At 43.8% G+C, this 18393-nt stretch overlaps 2 protein-coding genes across 7 annotated transcripts in view; one reads left to right on the top strand and one right to left on the bottom strand.

The window, feature by feature from the left end:
• Positions 1 to 14265, top strand: zhx3b (zinc fingers and homeoboxes 3b). 3 transcript variants are annotated; one of them, XM_044212922.1, is made up of 7 exons: positions 1 to 130; positions 6334 to 7242; positions 7350 to 7457; positions 7562 to 9148; positions 9580 to 10305; positions 12052 to 12328; positions 13071 to 14265. In XM_044212922.1, exons 1-7 carry the CDS (start codon positions 29 to 31, stop codon positions 13079 to 13081), a joined length of 3720 nt encoding a protein of 1239 aa, XP_044068857.1. In that variant the 5' UTR covers positions 1 to 28; the 3' UTR covers positions 13082 to 14265. The 3 variants fall into 3 exon arrangements, with proteins under 3 accessions (XP_044068857.1, XP_044068860.1, XP_044068858.1); XM_044212925.1 differs by having other exon boundaries at positions 121 to 399; XM_044212923.1 differs by lacking the exon at positions 1 to 130 and adding an exon at positions 5899 to 6147.
• Positions 14266 to 14983: 718 nt separating this feature from the next.
• plcg1 (phospholipase C, gamma 1) overlaps positions 14984 to 18393 on the bottom strand; it is a 28404-nt gene continuing 24994 nt past the window's right edge. For all 4 annotated transcript variants that reach the window (XM_044212918.1, XM_044212920.1, XM_044212919.1 and 1 more), the window contains 2 exons: positions 18032 to 18300; positions 14984 to 17929 (listed from right to left, as the gene is read on the bottom strand). In XM_044212918.1, coding sequence (XP_044068853.1) covers positions 17887 to 17929; positions 18032 to 18300 — 312 coding nt within the window. In that variant the 3' untranslated portion in view covers positions 14984 to 17886. The remainder of the gene's footprint in view (positions 17930 to 18031; positions 18301 to 18393) is intronic.

The following is an 18393-nucleotide window of genomic DNA, read 5'->3' as shown; positions in this document are numbered from 1 at the left end:
TGTATTGCTGGGTCATAGTCAGGACGGGATGTCTAACTCACTTCTGCTCTCTTCTGCACGGCGGAGCTCGAGCTCTCACGCCAACTCCACCGTCAGTGACGTCTGCGTCACGTGTCCGTCTCTTCCCTCGGTACGTCCGTCGTATTTTCCTCCCCTCCACTGCCTGCTTTAACAGTGAGAGCCAGTCGAAATAAACAAGCGCAAAAGGGGGGACCGTTGGAGGGACCGGTCTGGTTCCAGTGTCACGTTTATCACCAGCCGATGGACAGAGGGGGCTTACACCTATAAGTTGCCATCAGTGAAGCCCAAACCTCCCGTCAGTCTCTGGCTTCACTAAGCCCATATCATTGTAAAGTTTTAAAATCCTGCGCTGCATACACTGAGCTCCGACAAAGCGAGGTGAGTGTGGTTTTCTGATACACATTTATAGAAGTGTTTCACCTCTCTCAAACTTGTGTGAGCTATTGTGGAGCCTTACCTTTGCGGGCTGCGCTGCTTTGGCTCAGCAGTGCTGGCCAGCTGCATGTCGCCTGCTTAAAATGGCGACAGCCAACGGGGGGAGAGAGAGTAGTTTTTTTGGGCTGGGGGCTTGCCTTTTCCTCCACTCTGAATTGGTTAGAATGTTTAAAACCTACAATGCGGACAAGCCTATTAAGTTGGGACTCACTCCGCCTAACTTGAGCGGAAGATGAACACACATCATTTTCGGAAATGTTTGACGCTGCTGCGCTCAGGGACTAACGTTACAGTCCAACCACTTTTGTGTTTGTGCTATTTCACAAAATACCGCTATTCGCTCACATTTTTAGAAACATATTAGTAGCAATCAGATGTTGTCGGTTTATATTAAAGTCAAACCTGTAATGTTTTTGCGCAGGCAGTTACCCAATTTCCCCAATTCCTCAGTATGTGCTATGAATGAAGAACTTACCTCCTATCGAGTATGTTTTGAGAGTTGCCCTAGGGAAATTCTACAAGTAATTTACTATGCTTTATTCACGAGCTTCTGTTATTAGGCCTACATTTTTTTATTTTTGTCAGGAGCTGACTGCCCCCCTTTCATAAACTATAAGTAGAGTTCAAGCTTTATTCCATGTTGCCTAACAATCAGTTATGAGTTTGCAAGATGTTGCCCTGGTTATTTATCATGTTCGTGTTGTCATGAGTGTGTGACTCCAGGGATTAGAGCAAAGCTTTCCCAGACATCTAGTTTCCACGTGAGTCCCAACACGTGGACATCAGAGTCCTAACAGCTGTACAAAAGTTTGTTGTTATTATTATTATTATTATTATTATTATTATTATGCCTCATCTTGCTGTATTTTTATGTGTTGCTGTGGTGACGCTTGAGCTCAATGGCTGTACATCTCATTGAATAGTCCCCCCCGCCCCTCTTTCTCCTCCCTTTCTTTTGTTTTTTCCCCTCAGTTTTAGGTTTGCAGCTGGCACAGGTTGAGTTGCTTTGTATGAAAGGATTTATCAGTACACCACTTATTGAAATGATATTTGCGGCTTGCACTTTTGTTCCTATCGCATCTTGAGAATCTTTTTGTTTTGCTTTAATAGTTTCAAATGATCAGGTGATGACTTAATGAAATGGAGCAATTCTTTGTGTGTGTCAGTCCTCCAGCACTTTTCATCAGTGAGTTTCGTCTGCTCTGTGTTGACTCCATGTAATGACAATTTACGTTCATATCTCTACCAAGTGTGACCACAAAAACAGAGTCAGCTGCTACTCAAGAGCCTTTTCACAATCTTGAGGGAGAGCAGTGCGATCCACTCACACGTCTGGAGCGAGCAGGTTTGGGTCAGCAGCAGTAGCAGCCTCTTGCTCTGCTTGGCTGGTTAACAGCTTGTGATGTCAGCCATTTTAGGTTGGACAGCACAGAGCCTGGTGCTCCGCCATTTTTCTCTCCCTCCCCTCACAGCAACCCAGTTTTTAACGCATGCATTGGCAGTGGCCACAGCAATGCAGCCGTTTTCAAACCCACGCAGCCATCCGCTCCCTGACCTGAGAGCAGCCCAAATGGGACTCAGGAGCAGATGGAATGGCGCTGTAGGAACACTGTCATTGAGGTTTTCTTATTGTTGCCAGTATCGTATAAGGACCGAAATGATTGTGGAAAGAAGTTCAGATGCACAAAACATGTAGCCTAAGCGTTTAGAGTGGTGAGCTGTGTTTGTCAGAAGAGGTATGAGTGAGTGAAACCCTGGAGTTGATTGACAGTAGGTGGCTAGTTGGAGCCATGTCTGTTTAAGGTGGGAGTAAATTAAGTAACTGGCAAGGCGTATGTGTTTTAGGACAGATGAAAACATAGCGAAGGATTTCTGTTATGGTACAGAGCAGAAAAAAAGCTAAGGGTTTGTGTTTTGGAAAAGAGACTCGAAGATGGCGAAGGGTTTGTGTTTTGGTGCAGACTTGATAATTAGCATGAATACATATGGGGATATAGGTGGTTCTTCAGTCCTCTCTGAAAGAGACTGCATCTGCCAGATTTTCTTTATGTATCCATTCCTGCAGGCCAAACACAAGAGAACAAGGAACAAGGCAGTAGCCCGGGCAGATGTCTGGACAGGGACTCAGGCACTGCGTTAACAGGAAGAGACGGCACCAGCTCTAGCCAATAGCGTGCCTTGGTGATGGCGACCACACCTAGCTGGGAGACATCAACACCGCGTGAGGGAGGCACTGAAATAGGAGCAGGGCAGGGACTCTCCAAATACCACTCACAGGGGTGTGTGGAACAAACAAGTCCTGCTAGAGCCAGGGACTGGATGGCATAGGAGATGTGTGTGTGCGTGTAGGTCTGAGTAACCATGTGTGTGCGTGTTTACCCACACGCATGTGCTTAAGAGAAATGAGCTGGTGGGAGAGAGAGGGGGTAGGAGGTGGTTGCCATGGGGACAGTAACACACCAGTGGCGCTGCCGACCTGTCTCCCTGGGCCAAACTTGCTCGGAGAAGAAGGAACAGAGGGAGGGTGCAGAGACAGTTGGAGAGGGAGGGGGAGTGAGAATGAAGAGACAGGGGAAGAGGGAGGAAAAAAGACAAGTGAGGAAGCAAGTAATGGAGCAAACAAGGAAAGGGGCTGCCTGTGTTGTACACCTATTCTGTCCTACTAAGGAGAGTATTTGTTACACACACAGGTATCAACATTACACCTGTATTCTCAGCTAGGTGAGGAGGCGAGTAATTTAGTTAGCATGCAACTAAGCTGTAGGATTTTTAGTGTGTGTGTGTGTGAGTGTGTGAGTGCTATTATTGGCCTGTACTCAGAGGATATAGCCCAGGCCTAGACAGGAGTCAGGCCAAGGGATGAAAGGAGGTCATGCTGTGCTGAGCCATTAACGAGGCCTAGATAATATAGGCTATGAAGCAGGAGGGCAAAAACATTGTCTTTGTGTGTCACTGGGAGATCTCTGACTCTCACACAGGAAAAATGGCAGCCTCCCTACCTCAGTAAACAAGCCTCACACACAAGCATGCAGGCAGCCACCCCCACACGCCACATACACACACAAACGCGAGCACACATGCACCCTCGCCCACCCCACCTCTCTTCTCTCTACTCTCAATCTCACAGGAAACCCACACATGCAAATGGTGACACATATAACAGACACAAACCCACCATCAACTCATGGTCAGTCAACGTATGTGCAACATTCAAATTAAAGTTACTGGTTGATGCACTCATACCAGTGAGTCAACTGAACCCGTGTGAGCCTGGAATTGCTGAGACATGAGCTGCCAATTTCTATTCACCGATAACATCTTAGCTTGTGCATTGTTTCAGTCCTCACCTGTATGAGGCCTGTAGGTCTCTGCTGGTTACCCTCTTTTCTGAGGCACAACTTTTGTCTACAGATATGTTCACACAGTTGTGGTTTTTTTTTTTTTTTTTTTTTTTTTTTTTTTTTTTTTTAAATGCTATCAGTGTGTGATGTGAACTTTGTCACCATTGTAGCTCGGTCAGTCTCAGTGGCTGTCGATATGCGCAAATGGGATGTTTTTACTTTGTGACACCTTATGTGTTAACTATTTGTTTTAGTTTGAGTTTGAGTAATTATTTTGCATGAGGCACTGGAATGCATGTGTGGGCACATACAGACACTGAAGCTGAACTTCAGGTTATGTCCACTGGCTGAAGAGCTGTAACATTCCAGCCATTGCAGTACAGCAAGGAAGGAGGGAGGGAGAAGGGAAGGAGTGTGTGTGATTGTAGTTTGGAGCAAGAAGGGGGCGTTGAAGTTAGGTGGGGTGGTGTTGGTTGGTTGGAGGGGGGTATCGGAGGAAAATTCCTCACTGAAACACCTCAGTGCTTCCTCAACGACGTTAACACCCCTCCCTCCCTTGCCTCCTCACCCCAAATTGACTGCCCATCCCCCACCGTCCTCTCCCGTTTGCTCTCCCTCTCCTCTCGCCTGCCCACCCACACCCAACAGAACCACGTGATGGATGGCTGTGACTGCCCACCCATAAGCCTTTGTGCTGGTCATGTGACCAGCCTGCCTTGGCAGAACGGTGCCCCCTGATGCAGAACTGAATGGCAGGGGAGTAGGAGGGGTGCACAACAGCCCAAGCTAAGGGCAGTTACTCTCTCTGGGGGGTGCACGGGGGAACAAGGGGCATCACGTTCCCTCCACAGTAGCAAACTTCATTTGCCTGTTAACCCCTCACACTCTAAGCCAAAGTGAGTGGTTCTTTCAGTGGTGAAAAACAGGCTAACATTTGATGCAAGTCCAATAAAGTTCTCATCACAGGCTTAATAAAATAACTCATTATTCTTTGATTATTCATGGTTTTGATTTAAAAAAATTCAGAAAAGTTAGCAAGATATGTAGACTGTAGATAAAGTGCACATTAAGTTACCAAAAGTCTTACATTGACTCAAACTGAAACTGAGGTTATAGGCTTTTGAGTGCAGGAAAGTGAACTCTGTATACCTTCGCTCATTTAGTGTGTGAAAGGGCATCTGTCACACCCCTGTCCTGTGAGGGTTAACTGGGCTTTGAGCTTTGTGTTTGTGGGTACAAGAGAAAGAGAGCATTTGCCATTGAACAAGTTATATTTGATTGGAGAAGATTGACTTGGAGCACGCTGCTTACCTGACAGAGATGGTGGCACTGCAGCAGCAATGGGCACAAACAGGTTATGTTTAGTCTGAAACTAGCGCCAGACAAGTTAACATTTGCATCATGGGACTGCTCTGTTGCAGAGGAAGGGCAAGATTATTTTAGATTTAGGGCCTACCAGAAAAACATTTGGTATGGGTTTGTTAGTATCTTTGCATTGGGGGGGGCTGGACTTTTAAAGGTTTTAGGGTTTTCCTGTTGAACTTCTTTTGAGCTGATGAACTTTTGTTGCTCCATGCGTGAGGTGTCATGTTGGTGCAGAGTGATTGGGAGAGTAACTGCCCTAGAGCTGTCCTCCAATACTGCATCACTACCTCTCTTTCAGAGGGAGGGAGCGGAGGAAGGAGGGAGGGGAAAAGTCCTCCACAGGAAGCTTCACCATTTTGTATGGAGACAAGGGATCTAGAGGAGAAAATTTGAAGATTTACATTCTTATGCAGGTCTGCGTCTTTCTATCTGTACTGTCTGTACTATTGTTGGGTGAGAACGCCATTTTTCCAAGGAACATCTGTTGAACCACCCACTTGCACACTTGGCGAGTATATCATATCTTAAGCAATACATTCACAAGTGAGTATTTCTGTGGCAATCTTTATAAAGGTGTTCAGTGAAGCTACAGAGGCTCTGGATTTAAAAAAAAAAAAAAAAACAGAATGTGCTCTCTCTGTGGGGGTGTGTCTGAACGAGGGGAAGTGAGACAGAGTTGTGTTGTGTGGGGGAGGGGAAAAAAGGGGGTAGGACAGGAGCTCTCCCAAAAAGCCTTTAGTGAAGAAGCAGACTGAGCTTGTTTGAATGCCCTCATAAAAGAGATAGCCTTGAGTTTCATGGGGCAGGGAAGTTGAGGAGAAGACTTTTTTAATTAAAGATTTACAAGCAATACCAGATTTGAAAGACTTCAGCTGAATCTTTTCACTAGGCCTTATTATTACCTATGCTGTTGATATTACCTGGAAACATCCAGCTGTGCATGGTTTTCGTCCAGCTGAGAGGAAACTGGCTTGTGTTGAGTAGCGTAAGATATCCCATCTTATTTCTTCTCCTCGCAGTCTGTTGTACCTTTCCCATCTCTTCCCTAATTTGTACTTGAAATTTAAAATTTTATGCCACTAACCAAACCTATCCAACAAATTACAGGTGTACGGTATTGTATGGTGACTGATGATTTGAACTAAAGCATGTTACCCTCTGTCGTTTCCAGGTTTTCCCTCAAAATTGCAGTGAGAACTACAAGTGGACCTATGGACATGTCCCGCTGTCCTCCTTCCCCCATTCCTGGTCTATAGTCAACCAGAAACGACCCATATTCTCACTCGCACCCCATTCACAGCCATTTGACCAACCCTCCCCACCCTGTGTTTACACCATGGCTAGCAAGAGGAAGTCTACTACTCCTTGTATGATCCCCAGCAAGATCATATGCCCAGCAGAGGAGGTTGAACGGGACTCTCCTGTTTTTCTCTGTCAATCCAGGATTTCTGGAGGGGGCAAACATAGTCCCCTTGACCCTGGAGAGTCTTCCAAACCAGAGTCGGGGGACGCTGTCAAAGACGGTGCTGGCACTTACACCTGTAAGCCTTGTAACTTTGAAACCCATGACCTTAACTTGTTCTTGGATCACGTGTACTCCGGGCACCCAGACTTCCGTGCCGACCCCAGCTTCTTTTGTGTGAGCTGTGGGGTTTCAGCGCCCAAGTTTGAGGGGCTGGCCCTGCATAATGCCAGGGTTCACCCCAGCACATTGAACACAACTCTGCAGCTAAGGAAGAGGGACAGGAGAGTAGTGGTGGAGCAGAATCTGGTGACTGGGGCAGAGACGGGGAGGGATAGCGAAATTTCCATCACCAAAACCCCAATTATGAGGATGCTAAAGGGCAAATCGGAGCCTAAACGAATAGTGGTGTCTCACCCAGTCTCAGACGAGCCTTCGTCAGACCCGCACTCTATCTCTGCCTCCAGAGAGACTGAGAAAAAAGAGACCGCTGCAGTGACAGTCACCCATGTTCCCACAATTGTCCACAATGGAACGACCAAGGTCACTCTGCCTTCAGCAATCCAGATAGTCAACGGCACTGGAGCATTACCAATGCTGAAGACTCCCATCACACAGGTAGGTGGTAATTCTTTCTGTCTCATAGGTTGGCTGTTTTGGAAAAGTCTGATTTTTAATTGACTTAGATTAGTTGATTCAGATTCTTTTAAATGCATTTCCTATAGGTGGTCTCAGTGGTTCAAAACAGAAGTCTTCATCAATCTACACCAATCACAGCCTCCTCAAATTTTTCCTCCACTTCCTCGCCTTCTTCCTCCAAAAACCTCCCCAAGGTAATTGCTTTGATTTAGTTTTTGTGTCCCAATGTTAGGAAGTTAATTGGATATCAAATAACGTAATAATCTCCCTCTCTCCTTTTCACATTTTCCCCACCCAGGTGATGATTCCTTTGAGCAGCATCCCTACCTACAGTGCCTCCATGGACTCATCTTCCTTCTTGAAGACCTCCTTCAGTAAGTTCCCGTACCCCACAAAGGCTGAGCTCTGCTACCTGACTGTGGTCACAAAGTTTCCTGAAGAGCAGATCAAGATCTGGTTCACGGCCCAGAGACTTAAACAAGGCATCAGCTGGTCTCCTGAGGAGATCGAGGAGGCCAGGAGGAAGATGTTCAACACCATCATCCAGACTGCACCCTCTAGCTCGCAGAACCAGGCCCAGAGTCAACGTAGCCCAGCCCAACACACAATCACAGTCCTGCCTGCCTCACTGGGGGCTACTGGGATCCCTCACATCCTGCAGGGCTCTCTTGTCAGCCAAGGAGGAGTAATCGTCACTCAGCCTGTAGTGGCAAATGGTATCCAGGTTAGCAGTGCTCCTGTGGCCCTGGCGGTCACACCTAAGCCCCAGGCAGCAGCCCGCCCCATGATGCAGGCCCGACCTGCTGCAGCCCTGGTGGCAGACAAAGGCATCAGCATGGTGGTGGGAACGGTTGGCAGCAGCAGTACTGGGAGCAACATCATCAGCAGCAGCAGTAATAGTAGTAGGGGTTGGGGAGGGGGCGTTAGCAGTATTATTACAAGCAGTCAAGCTAGTGTCATCAACCTTAGTCTAGGAAGCAGTAATCATAGTAATGCTAAGGTGAGCAGTGTAAATGGTAAACTCAGCCGTGCTAATGCAGACTGCAATGACAAGAGTAATAGTAATCTTACCAGCCATGTAAGTGCTAAGAACACTGATATCAGCAAAGCCAACAACACCAGCATTATGCAGAGTGACAACAAAGTAACCACAGAAAGCAAAAACACCATAGACAGCAAATCTAACAGTAACAGCAAAACAGGCGGAGATGGACAGAAAAGCAAAGATACCAACGGTAGCAGCAACAAAAATAACAAAACCAGCACAAGCACAGATGATGTCGACCCCACCACTAGTGACTCTCCAACCATCAAAATGGAGGAGGTGTCTTCCCCTGCCTCAAAGTCGTCTTCCCCCTCTCCTGCAGCTCCTCCAAGCAGCACACCCGGCTCTCGGACACCTGTTAACGCATTCCTGGACCCCAGCTTTTACAAAGGCAAGAAGTCTCAGGAACAGCTCAACGCTCTGAAGGACAGTTTTCAGGTCAGCCAGTTTCCCGACCAGGAGGAGGTGGACCGCCTCATTGCTCTGACGGGGCTCACGGTACGAGAAGTCCGCAAATGGTTCAGTGACCGGCGCTACCACTTTCGCAACCTCAAAGGTACACGCTCCAGCACAGGTGGACAGAATAAGTCTGGCACTGCATCAGGAGCAGGGAGTGGTTCAAGTACGCCAGGGAGTGGTGCCGCTGGCAGTGCCAACCTTGCTGATCTGTCTGAAAGTAGCAGCAACTCTGGTGCAAAAACACCCCAGCACAGCTCTGCACCCGTGAGCCCAACTGCATCACAGACTCCCACCTCTCCCACCACACCTTCCCGGCGACTCCCCAGACCTCCTTCTCCTGATTTTACAGCTATCCGCTACAAGGAGAGAGAACCTCATCAGGTGAGACTCTGCCCTTGGTGTGTCATGACAGGTTATTCAGGTTGACAAAATGCATGCGATTACTCAGTTCTAGGGAAACTGATGATTGTTTTCATTATCAATTTAATCTGGCAATTATTTTTTCAATTTTAAAGGGGAAGTCCACCAGTTTTTACACATCCAAGTCTGTTTACAGGTCTTGGGAAGTACTATTGCATTACTCTGTACTACTTTTTTTTTTTTTTAAATCAATAAATTGTTTAAATCCTTACATTTGAGAAACTGGAACCAGAGAATGTTTGGCACTTTTACTTGAAAACTGACTTAAATGAATAATCAAAAATCTAAATTAATTTTCTTGTTGATCGACCAGTCAATTAAACAAGTCATCTATTTAGATCTACTCAGTTCTTCCAGGTTTTTGACCTTGTCCATTCCGGTATTATGTTTAGGTAAAGGCTCTAGAGACCAGTTTTTCCCAGGACCCTGACCCATCAGGAGAGGAAGTGGACAGACTGCGCTCTGAGACCAAGATGACCAGAAGGGAGATCCATGGCTGGTTCGCTGAGAAGAGGAAGAGAGTGGCAGCTGAGAAGAAGAAAGAGGAGGCTACGCGGGTATTGAGAGATGAAGAGGAGGAGATGGACATTGATGGGGAGGAGAGACAGAAAGAGGACAGTTCAGGAGAACTGAAAGTCAACCCTATTAAAATAAATCTGAAGATGCTGAAAGTGACAGAGGCCAGTGGCAAAGCAGAGGGTGAAGGGTTGGATAGCCCCGCTTTACAGCTTCAATCCAGCAGCACACCTGCATCCTCCCCATCCTCCACCCCCAAACCTTCCCAATCCTCCACCCCAACTCCCAAACCATCCCACTCCCCCAAACCCACAACCGTTCGAGGTAAGAAGACAGCAGAGCAGCTGCAAATGCTCAAACAAGTCTACGTCCGTACCCAGTGGCCCAGCGCTACTCAGTATGATGAACTGATCTCAGCTACTGGACTGCCCAGACCTGAGGTAGTGCGCTGGTTTGGGGACTCGCGTTATGTGCAGAAGAACGGCCAGCTGAAGTGGCTGGAGGCTTACCAGAACATAGCTCTGGAAGAGGACCTCCAGAAGGGGAACGCACAGATCCTCCAGGCCCACCTCGACGTCCACGGCAGTCTGGAGGAGTCACAGGTATTGATGACAACAAGTAGTGTTTACAGTTTTTTTTAATTATTATTATTAATTTTTTTTTATATAGAGTAGTTCAATAGTTCTGAACAACTGAAACCTGAAAAGCAGATTCTAAATCTGTGCTGCTATGGTAAAAGGATATTTTTGAGTCTTAACACTCAGTTATGGTTACTTTGCAAACTGCTCTGTAGGAGAAAATGTACTCATATCCTAGGAAACGAGTCGCTGCAGAAAGCGTCTCTTGTTGACACTGTACTTTTTTTAGACTTTGAGAGATGCACTTAACTGCTTCCACACCAGTTCACTGTGTTACACACAAGATATTTTGGGGGCTTACATGCAAATGACTGTTTGGCAACACAAGTGAGAGATATATATATATATATATATATATATATATATATATATATATATATATATATATATATATATATATATATATATATATATATATATATATATATATATATATATATATATATATATATATATATAAAAAAAAAAATCACTTCAGCAGTATGTTCTATAATACATTTATGTGATTTATTTTCGTGAATGATTAATTACTTACTAGTTTTGGTGGCTATGTTTGGCTGATGTTTGAGTTTTATTCATAGTAAACCAAATAAATTCTTTCAGTTTTAACCTGCTCTTTGACTGCAAAGACAAGTCACCTGAATATAAAATTAAATCTTTTAAACTGCATCATTTTTCAAGAGACACAGTATAAAAGAATATTTCATCCACTTTTTGCTAGACTTGAGCTCCATACCACCTTTTGTATGCTTCTCTCGCAGTAATTACTTAGAGGATTGTGTGCTGGATCAGAAATGGCATTAAGACACCTGGAAGCTTCTTGGTTGCAAACAGTGAAAATATTTGAAGTCTTCGTCAGGGTGTTCATCAGAATTTCAAAACGCATTGTTGTCATCCACATAATATTGAAGGTTTTATATTATACTCAGGACTCAAAGTGCTTGTTGATTTGTGTGCATCAGAAATACAGAAAAATATCTATTTTTCAACTAAGGAGCTTTCAGTTGTCTTTGTCTCTTCTCACTGGGTCACATTTGAAGTCTGTTTTCCTTCCACTGTATTTGGCATGGATACTTAGATAAGATCACCTTAATAGACCACACTGTGGAAAGTTAAAGTGACACAGCAGAAAAAAAGAAGTACAAAACAGATGTGTGGTATCGATAAGTAAACCAAAACTAGAATACCACAAACATACAGTGTGAGCTGTATCTGCTATATATAATATGAAATACGAAAGTAGAAAGAGGTAGTAAATACATCATATAGAAATAGTTAATAAAACATGTTCACTAACCAAGAAGTGGGCAGATGACTCTTTCTTTTGTAAAACTGTAAAACTGTAAATAGATTTTCTATAGGTAAATTATTTGTCTACTTGCACCTCTCACATGGAGGTCAGGATGTTTAGCAAGCTGTGAAAATGGTGTTTATTTGTTATTTATATTTTCATTACCAACACTAGAGAAACAGCTGATATTTTAGGATGTAACAGTATAATCTCCTTGTGTTATGGTTTGATTTACTTGATTGAGTATCAACATTACCATTATTGAGTGTCTGACTACCATCAAGTTTGGATGATTAGATTATCACCACATTATTCACATTATTTTTTATTGCTGAAGTAATACATGAAATTCAACTTGGTGTTGTTGGGTTTTTTTTTGGGTTTTTTTTTAAAGAGTATGCTCTATTTCTTATGCACAGTTGCAGGAACTGGTTCAGGCTAGTGGTTTAACAGCGGACTTGGTGCGATATTGGTTCTCCACCAAGGCGTCTTTGCCACGGACGGAACAAACTCCTGCTGCTCATGCGGCAGAACCAAGACCAGTTGCACCAGACGCAGCAGCTGAGCCACGAACAGGATCCTCCCCTCTGGAGCCGCAGCCAGGAGGAGGGACGGAGGAGAAAATGGAGCAGTCGGTGTGTGGTGTTGCAACAGAAGTGGAGGACAACACTGACAAGACTGTGAATCCTACTAAAGGTAGTTTTCATGTCTGGAGTAGTCTGTAGTGTGCTACATACAGTAATAAAGTCCTCTTTAAGATTGACCAAGCAGGGCATAACACATTGTAACCAGCCTAGGGCTACAACTAACAATTATTTTTATTGTTAATTAATTTTTTTTTAGATAAATCGATTTTAATCTATTAAATGTTTAAAAAAATAAAATAAAAATTAAAAAGCCATTCACAAGCCCCAGCTGATGTCTTCAATATGCATGTTTTGTCCGACTAACAGTCCAAAACCTCAAGATATTCAATGTACTGTCATATATGACAAAGAAAAGCAGCAAATTGTCACATATGAGAAGCTGGAACCAGAAAACGTTTAGCTTTTTTGCTTGAAAAATGACTGAAGCGATTAATCTATCAGTTAATATATGCAGATTAATTTTCTTTCGACCGATGAATCGACTGATCGTCGCAGTTCTAAACCAGACCTGTTATAAAATATGGGTAACTACTTACTTTAGTACGAGTTGTTCAGTTTTAATTAGATTTTTGATTGTGATGGGAAAACTGGTTGGTTGTTAAATGGTGATAAATAGCGATGAATCATAACCATAAAATTCTCTCTCAGGTGAAACATGCAATCACAATGATTATGAGTAATGAGGCATCTTGGACACCAGTACACTGTGTATAATCATGAAGAAAATGTATACATGTTCTTTTCTGGAGGGTGATGGATTTTTAATTTATATTTTTTTTTAATTACTACAGGAACCGATTGAAGGAGGCCTTTTGTCTGAGGATGGAGTTCACAATGCAGGTGGTCTTTGTGTTGGCAGTCTGAGGAAAAGACAGCAGATGCGGTTGTAACTGGATCACTGGATGGAAACCATCCTCACCCATCCCTCTCTCACACCCCTAGAGGTAGGCATGACCTCCCCTAGTACGTGAGATGGACGCTAAAGCCACCAACCCCCCCACCCCTTCTTCTTCTCCTCATCCACCCACTCCCTGCCCTCCTTCTCCCGTGGTGTCTACCCCTCCGCTACACAGACTTTCTCCAGTATCCTCCCGTCCGCCATTTTCCCATCAGAAGGAAGCTCCAGTAGAGACTGAAGTGCGGATGTGGTGGAGGGGAGGGGCAGGGCTGACAGCGTTTTTCTGCCGTGTTTGTTCCGTCTGCCTGCTGTGATGGGAGAAAGGAAGAAGAGGAAAAAAAGAGGGCAGATTTGGAGGAAGAGGAGGAACAAAAAAAAGGGAGAAGTGTAGTCGAGATTGAGACCTCAGCAGATGTTGAGGGGTGGGGGTTGGGTTTGGACAGTTACCGACCGATCGGCAGAGTGTTGAGACTGTTCATAGTTTGTTTTGGGGTATGAAAAACTGCACAGCTCTTTGCTACAGGGTGCTTGCCAAGGCCTTAAAGTAAATAAAATGACCCTTTTTCCATCATGTCATCTTCATACTTTTTTTTTTTTTTTCCACCATCATGCACTCATACACTTTGACTTCATGCTTGCAGCTTACTTTAAATGTGCTAGCTAGGCTGTTCATAGCATCTTATGTAAAACACAGCACTGATGTTAATTTATCATGTCTTTAGGTTATTTTTTTTTGGTTTTGTTTTGACATGTATTTGTATTCCATTTCTTAACTGTACATATTTGGTTAAATTGTCCAGTTTGGGAAAACGTCTGGAATTCTGTTATCCAAAGAAGGCAAGCATCCTGTTGTTTCAAAAAAAAAAAAAGAAAGTGACACAATATAGTAGACTACATGGAATCTGGTTTGTGTTGTAGCATCAAGTGCTTCTTTACGTCACTGACGTGTACGTACCTTTGTTTTTATGGAACTTTCCTACGAAATAAATTTGACTGTAAAAGAACTGTGAACTTTTACCCGAGTTCCATACTTAAGCTTGATGTTTAATTTTTACAGATGGTATTTGCAGAATAAATAATGTAATAAATTTGTGGCTTCCGAGTGTCATTGAGCGTCTTCCTCGTGGTGTACAATTATAGGAGGGGTTGGTACTAAAAGTATCACTTCTGCTCGACCCTGATTAACTAAAACAATGCTTTAGTCATGTGGGAGCCAACAAAAAAAGACACTCGTTTAGGGCTGAAACTATTATTTTCATTAATTTACTGATTTTTCTTGATTAATAGTTGAATCTATGATATATCAGAAAACCGGGTGGCCTGGGGTTTGCATTAACAATGAATCGCAGCATCCCCAGTTCCTCTCTACTGCTGCCACTCAAGGAATGGCACAAAATGTCTGAACATAGTGATACTTTCTTAAAGCCCAAGGTGACATCTTAAAATTGCTTTTGTCCAACCAATAGTCTAAAACGAAAAGATATTGCATTTATCACATAAGACAATGAAAAACAGAAAATCCTCACAAGTGAGAAGCTGGAAATAAGGAATATTAGCGTTTTTGCTTGAAAATGTACTTATTCGATTATCAAAATGGCTGCTGATTAATTTCTTCTAATCGTTTCAGCACTGCAACAGTTTTCAGGCTGCTGTTAACACAAAGACCGAAACTTATTCTCTTCCTGTGGTGCAGCATCTGAAGCTAATGAAACCAATTCTTTCTGTTGCTACTACAGTGAACATTTAACTGAAACTAAATGCACCTGATTAATCAAATTTTAATGCAATGAAAATAAGACAATAGTATAAAGTAGTAAGTATTTTATTTACTTTTCAGGTTTGAATATGTTTCATATGAAAGGCAAAATTAAAATGAATACTTTTCCTCTCCATAGTTTAGGCACATTACAGAAAGGCGATTGTAAATGAGACCATTGATAACAAAACAGACGAGATTGGAGGGGAAAAAAGCAAAAACAAATGACCCTGCACACCCACATAGATGCTCTTAGTTATTCTGGTTGATTAGACCTCTTTACAGGTTGGTGGGAGTTTATGTTGTCCCGCCATAACCAGTACAACAAACTGAACAGTAGAGTCAAGAACATGTCAGTCAAACATGGTCTATACGTGCTCACACAGTGCTGAGAGAAAGTCCCATCAGTCAAAATGAGTTACGATACCATGTGAGTGTACCATGGCTGGGGAGGTGAATGATGTGGCTTTAATGTGATGTGTACACAGAGGGAGGCACATAGACATTAGCAGACAGGTCAGCAATAAGAGCAATGCAGCATTAGACGCGAGCTCTCCACAAAGACCATTCATCGATCACAGGAAGGGAAAAAAAAAAAAGTCATATGGGGGAGCTTTGGGATTAATATTGGGGTGCACACACAAGATGCAAAAATGTTTTGTTGAGACCTCAAGAATTCCCTCCTGTCCCTGCTTTTACCTTAACTTGAATCATACCATATGGCTTAGGTGTGTCTCAGTGGTCAAACACTGAGTGAGAATACTGAGTTTACAACATAGTCATCACATACGAGCAACAGTTTCTAATACAAACCTGGAAAGATAACACCATTGGTTAAATACGAGCTCCGTCTGTGGCTCACTGAAGGCCCAGACCACAGACCTCTACCCCCCGTCCAGGCACCTTTGTCATCCATCAGCCACAGACACACAGCTACAACAAAGTCTGAAGCTTAGACTCGGCCTGCTCCTCCCAACCACGCTCTCACACCACAAACGCAGGAAATGAGAACTTTGTGCACAGTTAAGCGCACCAGCATTTACCTCAAGAGGAGTCTTAATTAACAAGTTAGACAAACATTTATGAATAGAAGCCAGAATGAGAGTCTCAAGTTGGGAATGATGAATCGTGACGTGTAGCATTTTGACATTCAATGTGAACCGTGAGCCAGTTGTTTGTCTGCAATTTTGCACATTTCATCACAAATAAATTCATGGGGAGTTTTTTGGGCAATTTAACTGTATATCATGGCAGTGTAAATTAAAATCCTCACAGGTTTCTGGGAAGCAGCTTGGTGCTGTGACAAAACTCCCCAGAACACAGTGGCAGCACGAACACAAAAAGTCCTTCATGTCTTTGTGGTGCAGCAAAATGTAGTACATGGCATGTTTTCTTTACACCTTGCAAATCTTCTCACTTGGTCACTGTTGGTCAACAATACTGAATTTCTCTTCACATGGGGAGCTCCCATTGTACAGATGTCGACAAATAAAATCTAAACCACGCTGGTTGCAGTAAAACACTTTTGCTTAGGACCTCAAAACTCAGAATTAAAACATACATCTCAAAAATACTGAATTAACAGTGATATTTTTTTATATCCACTGTAGTCATAAAGGTGTGTCAGTTATGGGAATAGTTATGCTCAATTAATTAAAAACACGGAATAAAAGGGGCCATTCATTCTACTAAGACTTGAAAAATAACCATATTTCCGAAACATTCTATCATAAATCATGGAAACACAGGGCTGCAAAGTTAATTATGTAATTGTATTACAATCTTAATTTCCCTAATTACAGTGTGGTACACTGACAAATTTGAAAAATTTGATTGATGATACAAGCAAAAGACAATTAGGAAGACAATTATCATTCACTGTCAGACTACAACCTTTTTTGTTTTTCCCTGGTCCTGTTTTATCACACAGTGTGGTGTTAGATACCCTACAGACATGATCATTGAGGGGTAAGACTATCGAGGGAGACAGAAGTTTGAATGTGTCAGACTGGCTTGTAAAGGCACCTGCAACGCAGGAAAGTGGAATGATGTGCAGTTTTTAGGAATGTAAGTTAGAAATTAAAAAAAGCGTGCGCGCGTGTGTATGCAGACATAACACATGATGCTGCATGCTCTCTCACTGCTTCCAACACTAACAGGCTATGACTTCTTCCTGATGCCTTCAAAAAAACTAACAAATGAATTAAAAACTCCTCCAGGTTTAGGGTTAGTTAGACTGGAGGCGCATAATTTCCTCCACAAAGCAGAGAAGAGAGACGTTAAAATAGCTGTAGAGAGCCCTCGTGTTTTACACATATACATAAAAAAAATGAAAAGTCACATTATGAATGTTTAAAAGGTTTAAATAATTATAATAATTAAAAACATGGAGACAGGAGCTCTTTGAGAGCAGGTCAGCTGCTGCTGTTCTCTGACCAACAGCACAGCAGGAATAAATACATATATTCATATACGCCAAATAGAGAAGAGAAGAAACTTAACCGGGAAACAGTTTCAAACTGATATCTTTTATAACTTTCTCTTTCCTTCCTCTTAGCCTCCAAACTAAGCAGCTGTTGTGCATGCCTAAAACACAAGACAGGACAACCCGCTCTGCAGACGCCCGGTCCAGAGCTGGAACTTTTTCAGCCTCGTTTTTTGTTCTCCTGTGAATGTCCGTTTCTTCTTCCTGTCTGCAGCGGTCAGCTTCCTCCCCCCCACTCTCCTCTTATGTCCGAGTCCCTCCTTCTCGTCAGGCGAGTGGTGAGGAGGCTGGGGTTGGAGAATGGAGGGAGGGAGAGCTGCCTGAAATGTAGGCCAAAGCGGTGGTGGGCGTTTCCATGGAAACAGTGTTCACAGCAGTCAGTGACATCATCAGTACGGGGAGAGGCGACTAGGGGGGCGGGGGGGGCGCGGTGGGATGCAACAGAAATGCGTCCTGATTGGCTTGGACTTAGACACGGTTCTCTCCGCCCACTCTGGTACTCCGCAACATCCTGAGGTAAAGACAAAGACAGGAGGATGTCTGGAATCTTCTACAGCTACAAAACTCACTGCATAGGCATGAAAAACCCAACACCAACACACCACATACTTACTTTTTGTTCTGTGGGTCCATGTGGTCCAACAGTGCCTCCTGGGACACCCTGAAGTCATCTAGAGGGGACTGGTAACGGGATTCAAAGGAGCCCTCTCTCCCCCTGTAGGCCATAGCCTGGGCCGGCGACTGGGGCAGAGGAGACATGTTGGAGGAAGTCGAAGACACTGAGCTCAAATTCCCCAAACGTTCCCGCCCTGCTTGGGCAGATGCCGACACTGATGTGGCCCCGACTGCAAGGAACGGGCTCAGAACCTCTCCATTTTCATCCTGAGAGAACAAGGAGGAGAGAGATGCTTCATGTACCGAAGTGTCAACTCCAGAGGCCTCTATTGTTCCAGGTGTTTGTGGTTATATAGTTAA

The sequence above is a fragment of the Siniperca chuatsi genome, linkage group LG10 (assembly GCF_020085105.1).
Source record: "Siniperca chuatsi isolate FFG_IHB_CAS linkage group LG10, ASM2008510v1, whole genome shotgun sequence".
Taxonomy (NCBI): domain Eukaryota; kingdom Metazoa; phylum Chordata; class Actinopteri; order Centrarchiformes; family Sinipercidae; genus Siniperca; species Siniperca chuatsi.
This window is presented reverse-complemented; position numbering and strand designations above follow the sequence as displayed.